General features: G+C 44.4%; 2 protein-coding genes across 4 annotated transcripts in view; both read right to left on the bottom strand.

The window, feature by feature from the left end:
• zbtb45 (zinc finger and BTB domain containing 45) overlaps nt 1–5,984 on the bottom strand; it is a 15,696-nt gene extending 9,712 nt beyond the window's left edge. The window contains exons 1-2 of the mRNA XM_017684451.2: nt 5,749–5,984; nt 3,150–3,910 (exon numbers count right to left, since the gene is read on the bottom strand). Of these exons, the coding sequence (XP_017539940.1) occupies nt 3,150–3,882 (733 nt within the window). The 5' untranslated portion in view covers nt 3,883–3,910; nt 5,749–5,984. The remainder of the gene's footprint in view (nt 1–3,149; nt 3,911–5,748) is intronic.
• A 5,690-nt stretch (nt 5,985–11,674) lies between these two features.
• The window catches only part of LOC108412431 (transmembrane channel-like protein 7), a 27,725-nt gene continuing 21,899 nt past the window's right edge, over nt 11,675–17,500 (bottom strand). Inside the window, exons 13-16 of one of the 3 annotated variants that reach the window (XM_037543739.1) lie at nt 16,581–16,711; nt 16,246–16,401; nt 15,598–15,676; nt 11,675–12,639 (exon numbers count right to left, since the gene is read on the bottom strand). In XM_037543739.1, coding sequence (XP_037399636.1) covers nt 12,469–12,639; nt 15,598–15,676; nt 16,246–16,401; nt 16,581–16,711 — 537 coding nt within the window. In that variant the 3' untranslated portion in view covers nt 11,675–12,468. Of the gene's footprint in view, nt 12,640–15,591; nt 15,677–16,045; nt 16,106–16,190; nt 16,402–16,580; nt 16,712–17,500 lie in introns of those variants that run through there. The other 2 variants (XR_005131225.1, XM_037543740.1) reach the window with 2 other exon arrangements.

Genomic DNA, 17,500 nt, shown 5'->3' with positions numbered 1-17,500 from the left:
TAGGGGGCGATACGGCTTCTACTGTTTCATTTAAAAAGCTCTATAATGTTCATATGATCCACACAGTCGCTCTGACAGACTGTAATACACTACAGGAAGCGTAGGGGGCGATACGGCTTCTACTGTTTCATTTAAAAAGCTCTATAATGTTCATATGATCCACACAGTCGCTCTGACAGACTGTAATACACTACAGGAAGCGTAGGGGGCGATACGGCTTCTACTGTTTCATTTAAAAAGGCTCTATAATGTTCATATGATCCACACAGTCGCTCTGACAGACTATAATACACTACAGGAAGCGTAGGGGGCGATACGGCTTCTACTGTTTCATTTAAAAAGCTCGATAATGTTCATATGATCCACACAGTCGCTCTGACAGACTGTAATACACTACAGGAAGCGTAGGGGGCGATACGGCTTCTACTGTTTCATTTAAAAAGCTCTATAATGTTCATATGATCCACACAGTCGCTCTGACAGACTGTAATACACTACAGGAAGCGTAGGGGGCGATACAGCTTCTACTGTTTCATTTAAAAAGCTCTATAATGTTCATATGATCCACACAGTCGCTCTGTCAGACTGTAATACACTACAGGAAGCGTAGGGGGCGATACGGCTTCTACTGTTTCATTTAAAAAGCTCTATAATGTTCATATGATCCACACAGTCGCTCTGACAGACTGTAATACACTACAGGAAGCGTAGGGGGCGATACGGCTTCTACTGTTTCATTTAAAAAGCTCTATAATGTTCATATGATCCACACAGTCGCTCTGACAGACTGTAATACACTACAGGAAGTGTAGGGGGCGATACGGCTTCTACTGTTTCATTTAAAAAGCTCGATAATGTTCATATGATCGACACAGTCACTCTGACAGACTGTAATACACTACAGGAAGCGTAGGGGGCGATACGGCTTCTACTGTTTCATTTAAAAAGCTCTATAATGTTCATATGATCCACACAGTCGCTCTGACAGACTGTAATACACTACAGGAAGCGTAGGGGGCGATACGGCTTCTACTGCTTCATTTAAAAAGCTCTATAATGTTCATATGATCCACACAGTCGCTCTGACAGACTGTAATACACTACAGGAAGCGTAGGGGGCGATACGGCTTCTACTGTTTCATTTAAAAAGCTCTATAATGTTCTCTGATCTCCACCTCATACTGCTGCTCCTGTCCATTGCACCCCTTCATGCTCTTCTACTCGACGCAATCTGAACTCCATTCCTCCCTCTTCGTTCGCTTCAACTATCTTGACCACTCTTCCCCATCCTGACTCATTTTCTCCTCTCTCACTGGACACAGCTACAGATGTTTTCCTTTCTTCACTCTCATCTGCAATTACCTTTTTGTGTCCTCTCGTCCTCTGGTTCTAAATCCACTAACCTGTTTGTCTTCTCTTTCCACAGATGATATCCTACAACTGATCAAATCCAGTAACCCAACCACCTGCCCACTGGATCCCATCCTGTCCACATGGCTCCAGTCAACCTCCATGAATCTGCTGCTCTTCATCACTTTTCTCATTAACAGCTCCTGTGTTCCATCAACTTTCAAGACTGCAAGAGTCATTCCCATCCTGAAGAAGCCCACACTTGACAGCTCTAATCACATCAGCTACAGACCGGTATCACTTCTTTCTTTCCTTTCAAAAATTCTTGAACGTGCAGTCTATAATCAACTGTCTCTCTTTCTCAAACAGAACCAGCTCCAGGACCCCAACCAGTCTGGCTTCAAACCAGCTCACTCAACAGAAACTAATAGCAATGACCGAGAGGCTCCAGTCAGCAAGATCAGCTAAACTATCATCTGTCCCGATTCTACTTGATCTCTAAGCAGCTTTTGATACGGTCAACCATACAATCCTTCCGGACATCCTCACCAACCTTGGAATCACTGGCTGTGTGTGGAAGTGGTTCAAGTCCTATCTGGAGGATCGCTCTTATCAGGTAACATGGAGAAGGTCCACAGCCTCTCCATGCAGGCACTGGTGTCCCACAAGGCTCGGTCCTGGGTCCTCTTCTCTTTTCTCTTTACACTATCTCTTCATGGATGGCAGCTCACCACCTGAAGCTCAATCCCAGAAAGACTGAGCTGATATTCATCCCTGCGACTACAGGTCCTCATCATGATCTCACCGTCTCATTCGAGAACTCTCTGACTGTTCTGTCTGTAGGCAAGAAGTCCTGGCGTGACTCTGGATGGCCAGTTATCTTTCTCGACTCACATCGCAAACCTGACTCGGTCATGCAGGTTTCTCCTGTACAACATCCGGAGGATCCGACCCTTCCTCACCCGAGAGGCCACCCAGGTGCTCGTGCAGTCTCGTGTCATCTCAAGGCTTGACTACTGCAACTCGCTCCTGGCTGGTCTTCCCATGCAGGCCATCAAGCCTCTGTAACTCATCCAGAATGCAGCAGCACGGCTCGTCTTCAATCTGCCCAAGTTCAGCCACGTCACCTCACTGCTGCGCTCCCTTCACTGGCTTCCTGTAGCTGCATCAGATTTAAAACCCTAATGCTGGCCTACAAAGTCAGAAATGGACCAGCCCCTACCGACTTGATGGCAATGGTGAAATCTCGAACTGGACCACGAGCCCTTCAAGCTTCGAGTACAGCTCGGCTTGACACGCCATCCTTCAAGGCACGTGGAAGACCAGCGTTGAGAATGTTCTCTGTACTGGAGCCCAGGTGGGGGAATGAACTCCCACTGGCTGTCCTAACAGCAGAGTCTCTCACTGTCTTCAAACGCAGACTGAAGACCGTCTCTTTACACAGCACTTAAATGAGCCCTGAGTTAAGTACTGATTGTAGTGTATTGTATTGCATTTATTGGAATGTATTGCACTGTTCTGAGTTCAGCTCGGCTCCTTCTCTCTCTGTATTACAGTGACTTTTTATTTCTAGCAGTATCTGAGCTCAGGACCGTCTTTCTCTCTAACCTACTGGTAACTAGTAAAGACACTTTCTCTAGACAGACAAAGCACTTCTTGTAAGTTGCTCTGGATCAGAGCGTCTGCTAAATGCTGTAAATGTAAATATGGCTTCTATTTTTTTATTTAAAAAGCCAGCATAGATTACTCAGTTGTAGGAATAGTTGTTAGGTGTATGAATCGGAACATCATTGCCTCACCTGCGCTGCTTCGTTCTGCGTTCTGATTCAACATGTAGTTTATCTCCTGAGTGCAACTGGTGGGTTTCATCATAGGCCCGCCCCCAGGCGCGCCAAGCCCGTCCCCCCGGCCCAGCAAATCGCCCAGCGGTGGCATTATTCCATCCAATCCGGAGGAGTCTGGCTGACCCCCCCCACCCATAGGTTGAGGATCCTGCAGGCCCGGAGCCGACCCCACCCCCGCTCCACAGTCACCTATGGGGTAACTATATCCCTGCAAAGCGCTGGCGCCAACTCCGCCCACGTTTCCCACACTCTCACGCCCCTTGCCGCCTCCCTGCTCCTCTTGTTTGGGCATGGCGGCCCCCAGTGGCCGTTTCTGGGATATGATCTGTGTGCACTCGTCGATGACGGTCTTGATCTGCAGGATGCTGGCGGCGGTCAGTATGCAGAGTGCCTGTGAGTGGAGCACCACCAGAGAGCCGCTGTACATGAAGTCCACCAGCTGCTTCACTGTCTCCGCGGGAACCAGCGGCGGCACCGAGATCTCGGAGTGGCCGAGCAGCAGCTTGTCCTGGAAGAAGGGGCTGGCAGCAGCCAGGACGCAGGCGTGGGCGCGCAGCGAGGCGTCGTGGATCCGTACCGTGACGTCGCAGAACAGACCCTTGCGCCGCTGAGTGCGCAGTGCCTCCAGCACCGACTGGCTGGCGTTGTGCAGGTGGATATAATGAACCGTCTCAGAGCCCGACGACATGGCAGGAACACAGGAATGCAAGATCAACCTAAACAAACACAAACAGCAACAGTAGACAGATAATATCAGCACATATACGTACACCAGAGGGGCTCCTTAAGACGGTCTACATACAGGATACTGAATTATTCATAGAAGATACTAAATAACTTATAGTAAATACTGAATTATTCACAGTAGATACTGAATAATTCACAGTAGATACTGAATAATTCATAGTAGACACTGACTAGTTCACAGTAGATACTGAATAATTCACAGTAGATACTGAATAATTCGTAGTAGATACTGAATAATTCACAGTAGATACTGAATAATACACAGTAGATACTGAATAATTCGTAGTAGATACTGACTAGTTCACAGTAGATACTGAATAATTCACAGTAGATACTGAATAATTCGTAGTAGATACTGAATAGTTCACAGTAGATACTGAATAATACACAGTAGATACTGAATAATTCACAGTAGATACTGAATAACTCACAGTAGATACTGAATAATTCACAGTAGATACTGAATAATTCACAGTAGATCCTGAATAATTCACAGTAGATAGTGAACAATTCACAGTAGATACTGAATAATTCACAGTAGATCCTGAATAATTCACAGTAGATCCTGAATAATTCACAGTAGATACTGAATAATTCATAGTAGATACTGAATAATTCACAGTAGATCCTGAATAATTCACAGTAGATCCTGAATAATTCACAGTAGATAGTGAACAATTCACAGTAGATACTGAATAATTCACAGTAGATACTGAATAATTCACAGTAGATACTGAATAATTCATAGTAGATACTGAATAATTCACAGTAGATACTGAATAATTCACAGTAGATACTGAATAATTCACAGTAGATACTGAATAATTCACAGTAGATCCTGAATAATTCACAGTAGATACTGAATAATTCATAGTAGATACTGAAGAATTCACAGTAGATACTGAATAATTCACAGTAGATACTGAATAATTCATAGTAGATACTGAATAATTCACAGTAGATACTGAATAATTCACAGTAGATACTGAATAATTCATAGTAGATACTGAATAATTCACAGTAGATCCTGAATAATTCACAGTAGATACTGAATAATTCATAGTAGATACTGAAGAATTCACAGTAGATACTGAATAATTCACAGTAGATACTGAATAATTCATAGTAGATACTGAATAATTCACAGTAGATACTGAATAATTCACAGTAGATACTGAATAATTCACAGTAGATACTATAAGAAATATAAGCATGTTAAGACTCTAATAAATAGGTAATAACAGATTCTGCGATATTAATAATAATGAAACATTAAAAAGCCGTGTTCATGGCGTCTGTGCTGGTGGTTTGCCGTCCACTGCTGTGTGTGCAGGTCCTGGTCTGAGGAGCAGCCTGAAGGTCTTCAGCTATGCTGCCCTGCTGGACATGCATAGTGACCATGACGCCGAGGTTATTAACCGGTTATAGTTCCCGACACAGACGCCTGGACGCAGATCACTGACATCAGAGGGGCGCTATGACTGGTCAGTGGCTCAGCCGGACCCTGAGGGTTAAAGCGTAAGAGGGTCTGGACTGTGAGACGCGCGCGCGGACAGGTCTGTCAGGTCTCCTGCCGCGTTTGCATATTAATGAGTATGTAAATGACGGTAATGAGCGACTGAGTTGTGTTTGTTATGAATGTGAAGCGGCTCTGCGGCAGACAGACAGACGGACGGACGGACGGGCGGACAGACAGGCGGACAGACGCGAGGAAGAGGAGGGTGAGGATGAAGAGGAGCGTCTGTCCTGCAGCCGAGCTCGCGCGCGACAGGGAGACCAGAGGCGGGTATTGATTATTGATCGGTACCTGAGAGAGCAGAGCTGAGTGACCAGCGCTGTGAACTCCGCCTAAACCGCGCAGCCGGGAGCGCGCATGACCAGAACCGGGCCGAACCGGGCCGAGAGGGGGAGAGAGAGAGAGAGAGAGAGAGAGAGAGAGAGAGAGAGAGACGGAGGGAGACGGAGGGAGAGAGAGACGCTGTTTTTCTCTCCAGCTTTCTGTTTCTGCAGGAGCTGCTGACGGGGCGCAGCTACGGAGAAACTACGGAGGCCCTGCTGGGACTCAGCGCTCACGGACACGCGCCAAAATAAAAGTCCTTACTCACATACACACTATAAAATAAAATAAAGTAGAAAAAAAAATCCCATAGAATAAAACAAAACAAAATAAAAATAATACAATAAAGTAGAAAAGAAAAAAATCCCCTAGAATAAAACGAAAGAAAAAATAAAATAAAGTAAAAAAGAAAGTCCCCAATCAAATGAAAGCTGGAATAAAATAAAATTTTAAAATTATATTTGATCTGAAATAAAAAAAATCATACAAATAAATAAAAATGAAACAAAATCCATTACTGATTCAGAACCAGAATGCTTTATTAATCCTGCAGTTATTACAGTTGTAACCATGTTTTATATTCTGTTTATATTCTTATGAATACAGTAAAGTGGCAGTGAATATTAAACATGCTGTATAAAACAGTTCAGTTATTACACACATAATTACATTATTATTTCCTTCCGCCCGACGACCCCTGGGATGGGCTCCAGCACCCCCCGTGACCCAGAAGGAGAAGAATTACATTATTATTATTAATATTATTACTATTATTAGTATTACACATATGGTCAGTACAGTTTGGTACTGAGTATTGCACAGATGAACCATAGTCTCACGCATCGCACCTCTTTTATGACGCATTTTGAAATATTTACCTTTTATCATTTTATTATTTATTATTATTGTGTTTTTTGCTCGTTATTCCTTTATGTGTCTGTATTTCTACAATTTTAACATCTACGCTAACTCCAGAGTAACACCCCTATATTTATATACAGTACGGTTACTACATATTTATTTATGTACAGACACACAGGTGCATGTAGTGCCTATATTCATAAGGCATAGTGCTACATTGGACTTCATGCTATTCCATGTAAATGTGTCTCTGCTTCATCTCCACTTGAGCCGCTAGACTTACTGACTTTTGGGGCCCTTTCTTCTGAGCGACCCTGTTTCTAAAACGAACCGGGCGACAAATCTCGCAAGAAACACAAACCTTTTACAGGACTGCTGTCACTTATTCTCGTTCACGCTGCTCCGAGCAACGTGAACGCCAGTCTCGGCTCCTCTGGCGGCAGCGTCTCACTCTCTTTCCTCTCAGGCAGGAGTGAGTTAATGTGGTCACAGCTGCGCTGGGCGGCACTGAAATCTGCCGAGCCGCTGTAGCTTGACCATTTTCTTTACTGAGTGTTCCACGGTTTACCTGTGGTAGCTGTAACCCTGGGAGAGACGAAGAGGCAAGTCCTTGTTTTTTGTTTTTGGGTTTTTGTTTTTTTTTACACTGAAAATCCACAAAGGTGACCAAACAAACCTGCTACTGAATAAATGCTGAAACAGAAAGAAAACCAGAGACAAAGGGAAATAAAGAAAAGGAGAGATCACCAGCACAGGGCCTGACCGACCCAAACACCAGGCAAACACAAAGCACATAGGCAAGGGAGGGGGCGGAGCTACAGACAACAGACAGGTAAGACAGATAACAAGAGGGCAGAACTGGGGAGGAGACAAAGACCTGAACAGCTACAAAAACGCATGGAACAAGAGAACGAAGGCTGAGAGGGAGACAGACGAGGACAGGGCCAGGGCCAGGACTCCGAGGACCCGACTGACCGCTTGGCTGAGGCTGCCTTGAGGCTGCCTGGACTGGTGCTGCACCTTCATGACTAAGAAGGTTTTGGGCCTTGAAATTGTTGCGGAGTGACACCTTTGCCCCTTTGGCAAAGGACTCATCCCGGGATGGCTCTGTACCGTGGTCAGTGGACTGCCACCCGCGAGCTGTGGGAACACAGTGGGAGCGTTAACACCAGACAAGACTGAGATTTTAGAGGATGGAGAGGTTTGTTTAGCAGTCGGCGTGTGACGAAAGCTTTGGGCCTCCTTCTCGAGCGTCTTCCTAAGTCTGTTCTTAAGTGTGTTCTTGATGAAGATCCCGAGAAAAAGTCTGCGTCAGGTTCATGTCGTGTTCTTAAAGCGCAGAACTGTCCTCGCCTTTCTGCTCCTGAGGGCAGATTCCGTTCTTACCTGAGAACAAACCCCACACAGGGATCACCGGCAAGTCTTCGAGGAAACTGTGGAAGTGGATTTAGGAGGAGATCTCTTCCAAAACCTCAACGCTGGACTTCTCACTGTAGACGCCTCAAAGCCGTAAGCACCCACAACTTGTTTCAAGGGGTCTTCAGTAAAGACGACGGTTCTGTTTACAACCCTGAACGCTTTTAGAGCCATTTGGATGCTTCAGGGGTTCTGTGCGCTGAAACTGTTCCTCAGAGTGAAAATGATCCAATATAGTACCGAAAAGTGTACGCTTGATATCGTAACAACAGCAGAACCATTTAAATGCTATATAGAAACACATACACCACAGTCTCCATACAAACGGATCTTGGAGTGTTCACGGTTCCGTACAGAACCACGGTCTGTATTTAAGAACCTTAACAGTGCACACCCTGCGTGGCAGATTCCCGCAGTGCGAGCACTCACTGGCCACTTTATTAGAAACACCCACCTTGTGCTTCCACTCACTGGCCACTTTATTAGAAACACCAACCTTGTGCTTCCACTCACTGGCCACTTTATTAGAAACACCCACCTTTTGCTTCCACTCACTGGCCACTTTATTAGAAACACCCACCTTGTGCTTCCACTCACTGGCCACTTTATTAGAAACACCCACCTTATGCTTCCACTAACTGGCCACTTTATTAGAAACACCCACCTTGTGCTTCTACTCACTGGCCACTTTATTAGAAACACCTACCTTGTGCTTCCACTAACTGGCCACTTTATTAGAAACACCCACCTTGTGCTTCCACTCACTGGCCACTTTATTAGAAACACCCACCTTTTGCTTCCACTCACTGGCCACTTTATTAGAAACACCCACCTTGTGCTTCCACTCACTGGCCACTTTATTAGAAACACCCACCTTATGCTTCCACTAACTGGCCACTTTATTAGAAACACCCACCTTGTGCTTCTACTCACTGGCCACTTTATTAGAAACACGCACCTTGTTCTTCCACTCACTGGCCACTTTATTAGAAACACCTACCTTGTGCTTCCACTCACTGGCCACTTTATTAGAAACACCTACCTTGTGCTTCCACTCACTGGCCACTTTATTAGAAACACCTACCTTGTGCTTCTACTCACTGGCCACTTTATTAGAAACACCCACCTTGTACTTCCACTCACTGGCCACTTTATTAGAAACACCCACCTTGTACTTCCACTCACTGGCCACTTTATCAGAAACACCCACCTTGTGCTTCCACTGACTGGCCACTTTATTAGAAACACCCACCTTGTGCTTCCACTAACTGGCCACTTTATTAGAAACACCCACCTTGTACTTCCACTCACTGGCCACTTTATTAGAAACACCTACCTTGTGCTTCCACTAACTGGCCACTTTATTAGAAACACCTACCTTGTGCTTCCACTCACTGGCCACTTTATTAGAAACACCCACCTTGTACTTCCACTCACTGGCCACTTTATTAGAAACACCTACCTTGTGCTTCCACTCACTGGCCACTTTATTAGAAACACCCACCTTGTGCTTCCACTCACTGGCCACTTTATTAGAAACACCCACCTTGTGCTTCCACTAACTGGCCACTTTATTAGAAACACCTACCTTGCGCTTCCACTCACTGGCCACTTTATTAGAAACACCTACCTTGCGCTTCCACTCACTGGCCACTTTATTAGAAACACCCACCTTGTACTTCCACTCACTGGCCACTTTATTAGAAACACCCACCTTGTACTTCCACTCACTGGCCACTTTATTAGAAACACCCACCTTGTACTTCCACTCACTGGCCACTTTATCAGAAACACCCACCTTGTGCTTCCACTGACTGGCCACTTTATTAGAAACACCCACCTTGTGCTTCCACTAACTGGCCACTTTATTAGAAACACCCACCTTGTACTTCCAGTCACTGGCCACTTTATTAGAAACACCTACCTTGTGCTTCCACTAACTGGCCACTTTATTAGAAACACCCACCTTGTGCTTCTACTCACTGGCCACTTTATTAGAAACACCCACCTTTTGCTTCCACTCACTGGCCACTTTATTAGAAACACCCACCTTGTGCTTCCACTCACTGGCCACTTTATTAGAAACACCCACCTTATGCTTCCACTAACTGGCCACTTTATTAGAAACACCCACCTTGTGCTTCTACTCACTGGCCACTTTATTAGAAACACGCACCTTGTTCTTCCACTCACTGGCCACTTTATTAGAAACACCTACCTTGTGCTTCCACTCACTGGCCACTTTATTAGAAACACCTACCTTGTGCTTCCACTCACTGGCCACTTTATTAGAAACACCTACCTTGTGCTTCTACTCACTGGCCACTTTATTAGAAACACCCACCTTGTACTTCCACTCACTGGCCACTTTATTAGAAACACCCACCTTGTACTTCCACTCACTGGCCACTTTATCAGAAACACCCACCTTGTGCTTCCACTGACTGGCCACTTTATTAGAAACACCCACCTTGTGCTTCCACTAACTGGCCACTTTATTAGAAACACCCACCTTGTACTTCCACTCACTGGCCACTTTATTAGAAACACCTACCTTGTGCTTCCACTAACTGGCCACTTTATTAGAAACACCTACCTTGTGCTTCCACTCACTGGCCACTTTATTAGAAACACCCACCTTGTACTTCCACTAACTGGCCACTTTATTAGAAACACCTACCTTGTGCTTCCACTCACTGGCCACTTTATTAGAAACACCCACCTTGTACTTCCACTCACTGGCCACTTTATTAGAAACACCTACCTTGTGCTTCCACTCACTGGCCACTTTATTAGAAACACCCACCTTGTGCTTCCACTCACTGGCCACTTTATTAGAAACACCCACCTTGTGCTTCCACTAACTGGCCACTTTATTAGAAACACCTACCTTGCGCTTCCACTCACTGGCCACTTTATTAGAAACACCTACCTTGCGCTTCCACTCACTGGCCACTTTATTAGAAACACCTACCTTGTGCTTCCACTCACTGGCCACTTTATTAGAAACACCCACCTTGTACTTCCACTCACTGGCCACTTTATTAGAAACACCTACCTTGTGCTTCCACTCACTGGCCACTTTATTAGAAACACCCACCTTGTGCTTCCACTCACTGGCCACTTTATTAGAAACACCCACCTTGTGCTTCCACTAACTGGCCACTTTATTAGAAACACCCACCTTGCGCTTCCACTCACTGGCCACTTTATTAGAAACACCTACCTTGTGCTTCCACTCACTGGCCACTTTATTAGAAACACCCACCTTGTACTTCCACTCACTGGCCACTTTATTAGAAACACCTACCTTGTGCTTCCACTCACTGGCCACTTTATTAGAAACACCCACCTTGTGCTTCCACTCACTGGCCACTTTATTAGAAACACCCACCTTGTACTTCCACTAACTGGCCACTTTATTAGAAACACCCACCTTGTACTTCCACTAACTGGCCACTTTATTAGAAACACCCACCTTGTGCTTCCACTCACTGGCCACTTTATTAGAAACACCCACCTTGTGCTTCCACTAACTGGCCACTTTATTAGAAACCCTGTAACCATAGTGTTAAAGTATGTTCACTGTGATCTGTGAAAAAGCACATGGGTAAAGGTGTTAGTGAAATGTTTTTATTCTCACGCCCATAAATGGTCCCCTTACAGACTCTAAACGAGTTGAACAGTTTAAACAGAATTAAAAAGGCACACAGGGTGTAAAGCAGCAACAGTGCAGGGCAGTAGTGCACTGATGGTCTGGTGACCACAGTGCCTGTATAGTGTATACGCTCTTTAGGCTTATTCAGGAGTTGTTATGACGACAGGTAGATCACAGGTAAGGTGCAGGTAAGAGTGCAGCGCACCAACAGTACATCATTAAAGAGCCGGTTCAGTGTAAAAAATCCCTCCAGTTCACCCCAAACACCGTCGATCAGCCAAGACAAGCTTGCTTCTGTAGTTTCAGCACTGAGGCTCCGAGGCTAATGTAGCTAACACGCCCTGGAAGCCCCTTTGAGGCCTTTACAGTAAGGCAGACCTGCAGTTAGCACCATGCTAACTGGTGTACATAAGCTTCCATTGCTTGGTAGCTACATTGGCCTCGTGGCTCCAGCACTGGAACCCCAGAGGCAAACTGCAGACATCAAACACGAGTAAAGAGGTCACTCTGACTCCTCGCTTTAACTCTGGACGCAGCTGTAGACTCTCTTTACAGGTGCTGGACTCAGAAAAGATACAGAAAATACTGTCCATCCAATGAAAAGGCAGCCAGACCAATCAGATTAAAGCTCCTCATGGGCTTGACCAATGACGGAGAGGCCATCGTACGTTTGACCAATGAGGTGGAAGCTCATCATGAACTCAGCAAATGAGAAGAGCACAAATCCAGAATTCAGCCAATCAGAATAGAGCTCCTCATGCCTGGGTCTCGTACTGGACCAGAGGTCTGACCACGTAGACCCCGGAGGTGCTGGACTTCTGGTTCCCACGGTAACTGAGCCCAGAACGTGAGCGTGAGGAATGAGCAGAGAGATCCGCCTGAGCCTGACACAACTTCTGTATCAGGAACCTCTTATCACGACCCTCCTAGAGAGAGAGAGAGAGAGAGACAGAGAGACAGGGAGAGAGAGACAGAGAGACAGGGAGAGAGAGACAGGGAGAGAGAGAGAGACAGGGAGAGAGAGACAGAGAGACAGGGAGAGAGAGAGAGAGAGAGAGAGAGAGAGAGAGAGAGAGAGAGAGAGAGAGAGAGAGAGAGAGAGAGAGAGAGAGAGAGAGACAGGGAGAGACAGGGAGAGAAACGGAGAGCGACGGAGAGCCGGGGAGAGAGAGAGAGAGAGAGACAGGGAGAGGGAGAGAGAGAGAGAGGGAGAGAGACAGGTAGAGAGACGGAGAGAGAGAGAGAGAGACAGAGAGACAGAGAGAGAGACCGGGAGAGAGAGAGAGACACGGAGAGGGAGAGAGAGAGAGAGGGAGAGAGACAGGTAGAGAGACGGAGAGAGAGAGAGAGAGAGACAGAGAGAGAGACAGGGAGAGAGAGAGAGACAGGGAGAGGGAGAGAGAGAGAGAGGGAGAGAGAGAGACAGGGAGAGAGAGAGACAGGGAGAGAGACGGAGAGAGAGAGAGACGGAGAGAGAGAGAGAGACAGAGAGAGAGACAGGGAGAGAGACGGAGAGAGAGAGAGAGACAGAGAGACAGAGAGAGAGATTAATTACAAATTAATTTACATGTAAAGAATCAGTGAACCAGAGTCAATGTGCGAGTGAAAACGAATAGTTATGATTGTGTATGAGTGATGGTGAACAGTTGTATGAAAGTTATGGTGAATACATGTTTGGCAGAGAATGACTGTGAAAGTGAGTGATTGTGATAGTAAAAGACTCTTTAATAAATAATTGTGAGTGATAGTGAATGACAGAGTGATGATAGAGTGAGAGTGACAGTGAATGTGTGTGATAGTGGGTGACAGCTGTAGTGAACAACTGTGAGTGAATGACAGAGTGATAGTGAATAAATGTGAAAGAGATAGTAAATGATTATAAGAGTGACTGAACGACTGAGTTATTGTGAATGCCTGTGAGAATGAGCGATAGTGAAGGAAGCAGTAAATGAGTGTGAGTGATAGTGAGAGTGATAGTAAATGAGTGAACGTGATGGTGTAATGATGAACATGATGACGTGAGGTAATAACGCTGTGACAGTGAATGACAGAGTCACGGTTAATGGTTGTGAGAGAATGCTAGTAAACGATTGAGTGAGAGCATGAGTGAATGACTAAGAGCGTGATAGTGAACATATGAGGATTATTTTATTTATTTATTTATATTTTGAATGACTGAGTAATAGGGAAGGACTGTATGAGAAAGGCAGTCAACAACTGAGAGTGATAGTGAGCATAAAATCATAGTGAATGAGAGTGAGTGATGTGTATGTATGACATATAGAGTGACTGAAATGAATTGTGAGTGATAGTGAATGATTGTATGAGTGTACTAAATGTTTGAGGGTCATAGTGAATGAATGTGTCAGGGTGACAGCGAACGAATGTATAAAAGCGACAGTGAATGTCTGTATGAGGGCGATAGTGAACAAATCTGAGGGTGACAATGTATGAGAGTGATAGTAAACGACTGTATTAGGGTGATAGTGAATGTATGAGTGAGAGTGAATGACTATATTAGAGTGATAGTGAATGTATGAGTGAGAGTGAATGACTATATTAGGGTGATAGTGAATGTATGGGCAATAGTGAATAGGTCAATAGAAAATACATGAGAGTGATAGCAAATTACTATGAGTGATGATGAAAGACCATGAGAGTGATAGTAAATGTATGAGGGTGATAGTGAACGAATCTGAGGTTGACTGAATGTATGAGAGTGATAGTAAATTACTGTATTAGGGTGACAGTGAATGTATGAGTGAGAGTGAATAGGGCAATAGGAAATGCATGAGAGTGATAGTGAATTACTATGAGAGTGATCATGAAAGGCTATGATAGTGATAGTGAATAACTGAGGGTGATAGTAAATGAATCTGAGGTCGACTGAATGTATGAGAGTGATAGTAAATTACTGTCTTGGGTGATAGTGAGAATCTATGAGTGATAGTGAATGATAGTGAATATATGAGAACGATAGTGAATGTATGACAGTGAAAGTGAATGTGTTAGTGACCGTTATTGTATGAGAGTGATGGTGAATATGAGAACGATAGCGAATGTATGATAGTGAAAGTGAATGTATTAGTGACCGTGATTGTATGAGAGTGATGGTGAATATGTGAGAGCGATGGTGAATATGAGAACGATAGCGAATGTATGACAGTGAAAGTGAATGTGTTAGTGACCGTGATTGTATGAGAGCGATGGTGAATATATGAGAACGATAGCGAATGTATGACAGTGAAAGTGAATGTGTTAGTGACCGTGATTGTATGAGAGCGATGGTGAATATATGAGAATGATAGTGAATGTATGACAGTGAAAGTGAATGTGTTAGTGACCGTGATTGTATGAGAGCGATGGTGAATATATGAGAACGATAGCAAATGTATGATAGTGAAAGTGAATGTGTTAGTGACTGTGATTGTATGAGAGTGATGGTGAATATGTGAGAGCGATGGTGAATATATGAGAACGATAGCGAATGTATGACAGTGAAAGTGAATGTGTTAGTGACCGTGATTGTATGAGAGCGATGGTGAATATATGAGAACGATAGTGAATGTATGACATTGAAAGTGAATGTGTTAGTGACCGTGATTGTATGAAAGCGATGGTGAATATATGAGAACGATGGTGAATATATGAGAACGATAGCGAATGTATGGTAGTGAAAGTGAATGCGTTAGTGATCGTGACTGTATGAGAGTGATGGTGAATATGTGAGAGCGATGGTGAATATATGAGAACGATAGCGAATGTATGGTAGTGAAAGTGAATGCGTTAGTGATCGTGACTGTATGAGAGTGATGGTGAATATGTGAGAGCGATGGTGAATATATGAGAGTGATCGTGAATGAGAGTAAGTGTAGGGTCCACACCATGGCGAGCTGCTCTCTCAGCTGATTGATCACACGCTTATGAGCTCCAGCTAACGCTATCACATAGAACATCGCCAGGCTGCAACACACAAAACACATGACATTACACACACGTTCTGCACACAAGCATGCACTAGGCCTCGCACGACTACTGATGTAGATCAGTCATCACTACCACTACAGTAAAAACAAGAGCGTCATCTAAGACGAGCGCAGCTGTAGCGTCAGGGCATCAGCTCATCTGAAGAGGCAGCATGCGTTACTCATCCAACGCTGTACTGCTTAGCTGTAGTGTTAGCGTAGCGTGTGAGCTCATAAGAGAAGGCAGCCTGTCAAACCATCTTTAGTTGTAAGTGGGGAAACAACATTGTGACCTGCTTACAGGTAATTTAGACCAACCAGATGCAACCAAACCTCCATGTGTTGTGACATCACAACCAAAACTTACCCGTAAGCCAGAAAAAGGTGGATGTTCTGGTCATCGGGGCCAAATAAAACAGGCCTGGCCCTTCATTTATGAAAAATGATTGTAATTTAAGTTGCAGTCGCAGTTATTAAACCTTAAATTATTCCCCAAACCATTCAACCCTGACCTTCAGTGCCATCATCGAAATGGTAGACCTGTGATTTTCCCTCGTGTAGTCTCACCAGGTGATGACGAAGAAGGACACGGCGAAGGCCTCGGAGGACAGCGTGTACAGGAAGGCCATCAGCCCCTGGGGCAGCTGGGATACTGTCCGCGGGACGACCTCCCAGGACGTGGTGAAGTTCACAAACGGGCCGCAGGCTCTGGAGCTGTGGATTCTAACCCGAACACACGCGCCCGTTAATTTAAGGACCAACGGGGAGGCGTTATAGACGGCCACATGCTAACGCTAATGCTAAACTGCTTAACGCAGATGTTTATGAAGTTAATATCAACAGAAAAGACTTCAGTTATTACTGTTTTATTACTGCTGTAAACGTAATGGTGTTCGACTCACTGTGCGATGCTGACTACGACCGGCACTGCGGCTAACGCTAATCCGATTAGCAGCACAGCCAGGAAGAAGAAGGTGGAGCTGCTGGCTCGAAACGGCCGAGACGCTGGACGGCAGTTGTTCACCAGGGTCACCTGCGTCATAACACCGTTATTACGGCACTCACATTTATAACATCATCTGCATCATAAAACAGTTATTACAACACATTTATAACCTTATTACCATAGTAACACACATGCTATAATATCACCAGCATTATAACACTGTTTTTACAACACTAATCTCATCGGCTTCACAACACCCATGTTATAACATCTGCATTATAACACCATTATTACAACACTCCCATGTATAACTTCATTAGTATTACAACACTTAACATCACCTGCATCCTAACACCTTTGCTAAACATGCCACCTGCACCATAACATCTAACATGCCAAGTAATCTTAACAGTGCTGGGTTATAACACATTTATTAACAGGTAGACTAAGAAACACTGAGTTATAACAGTTTCATGAACAGACACAAAAAAAGTCTGGGTTGTAAACACACGAAATCACATCCTTATTCACAGACAGGCTAATAAAGCCTTGAAGAACAGTAAACGCATGAACATGTAGTTATAACACCTTTATGAACAGGTAAACTTAGAAACACTAAATTACACCCTTATTAATGAACACTGAATTAATAAACACCTTTATTAACAGGTAAACTAAAGAACACTGAGTTATAACACTTATGTACAGGTAGACTAAAGAGCACTGCATTATAACATCTTTATAACACACCCTAGACTAATAAATGCTGCGTTATAATGTTTTTATTATCACATAAACTATAAAACACAGTTATAACATTTCTATGACCAGATAAACTGAAGGACACCGAGTTGTATCTCCCAGGTAAAGTAATGA

Source organism: Pygocentrus nattereri, chromosome 12, assembly GCF_015220715.1.
Source record: "Pygocentrus nattereri isolate fPygNat1 chromosome 12, fPygNat1.pri, whole genome shotgun sequence".
NCBI classification, from domain to species: domain Eukaryota; kingdom Metazoa; phylum Chordata; class Actinopteri; order Characiformes; family Serrasalmidae; genus Pygocentrus; species Pygocentrus nattereri.
This window is presented reverse-complemented; position numbering and strand designations above follow the sequence as displayed.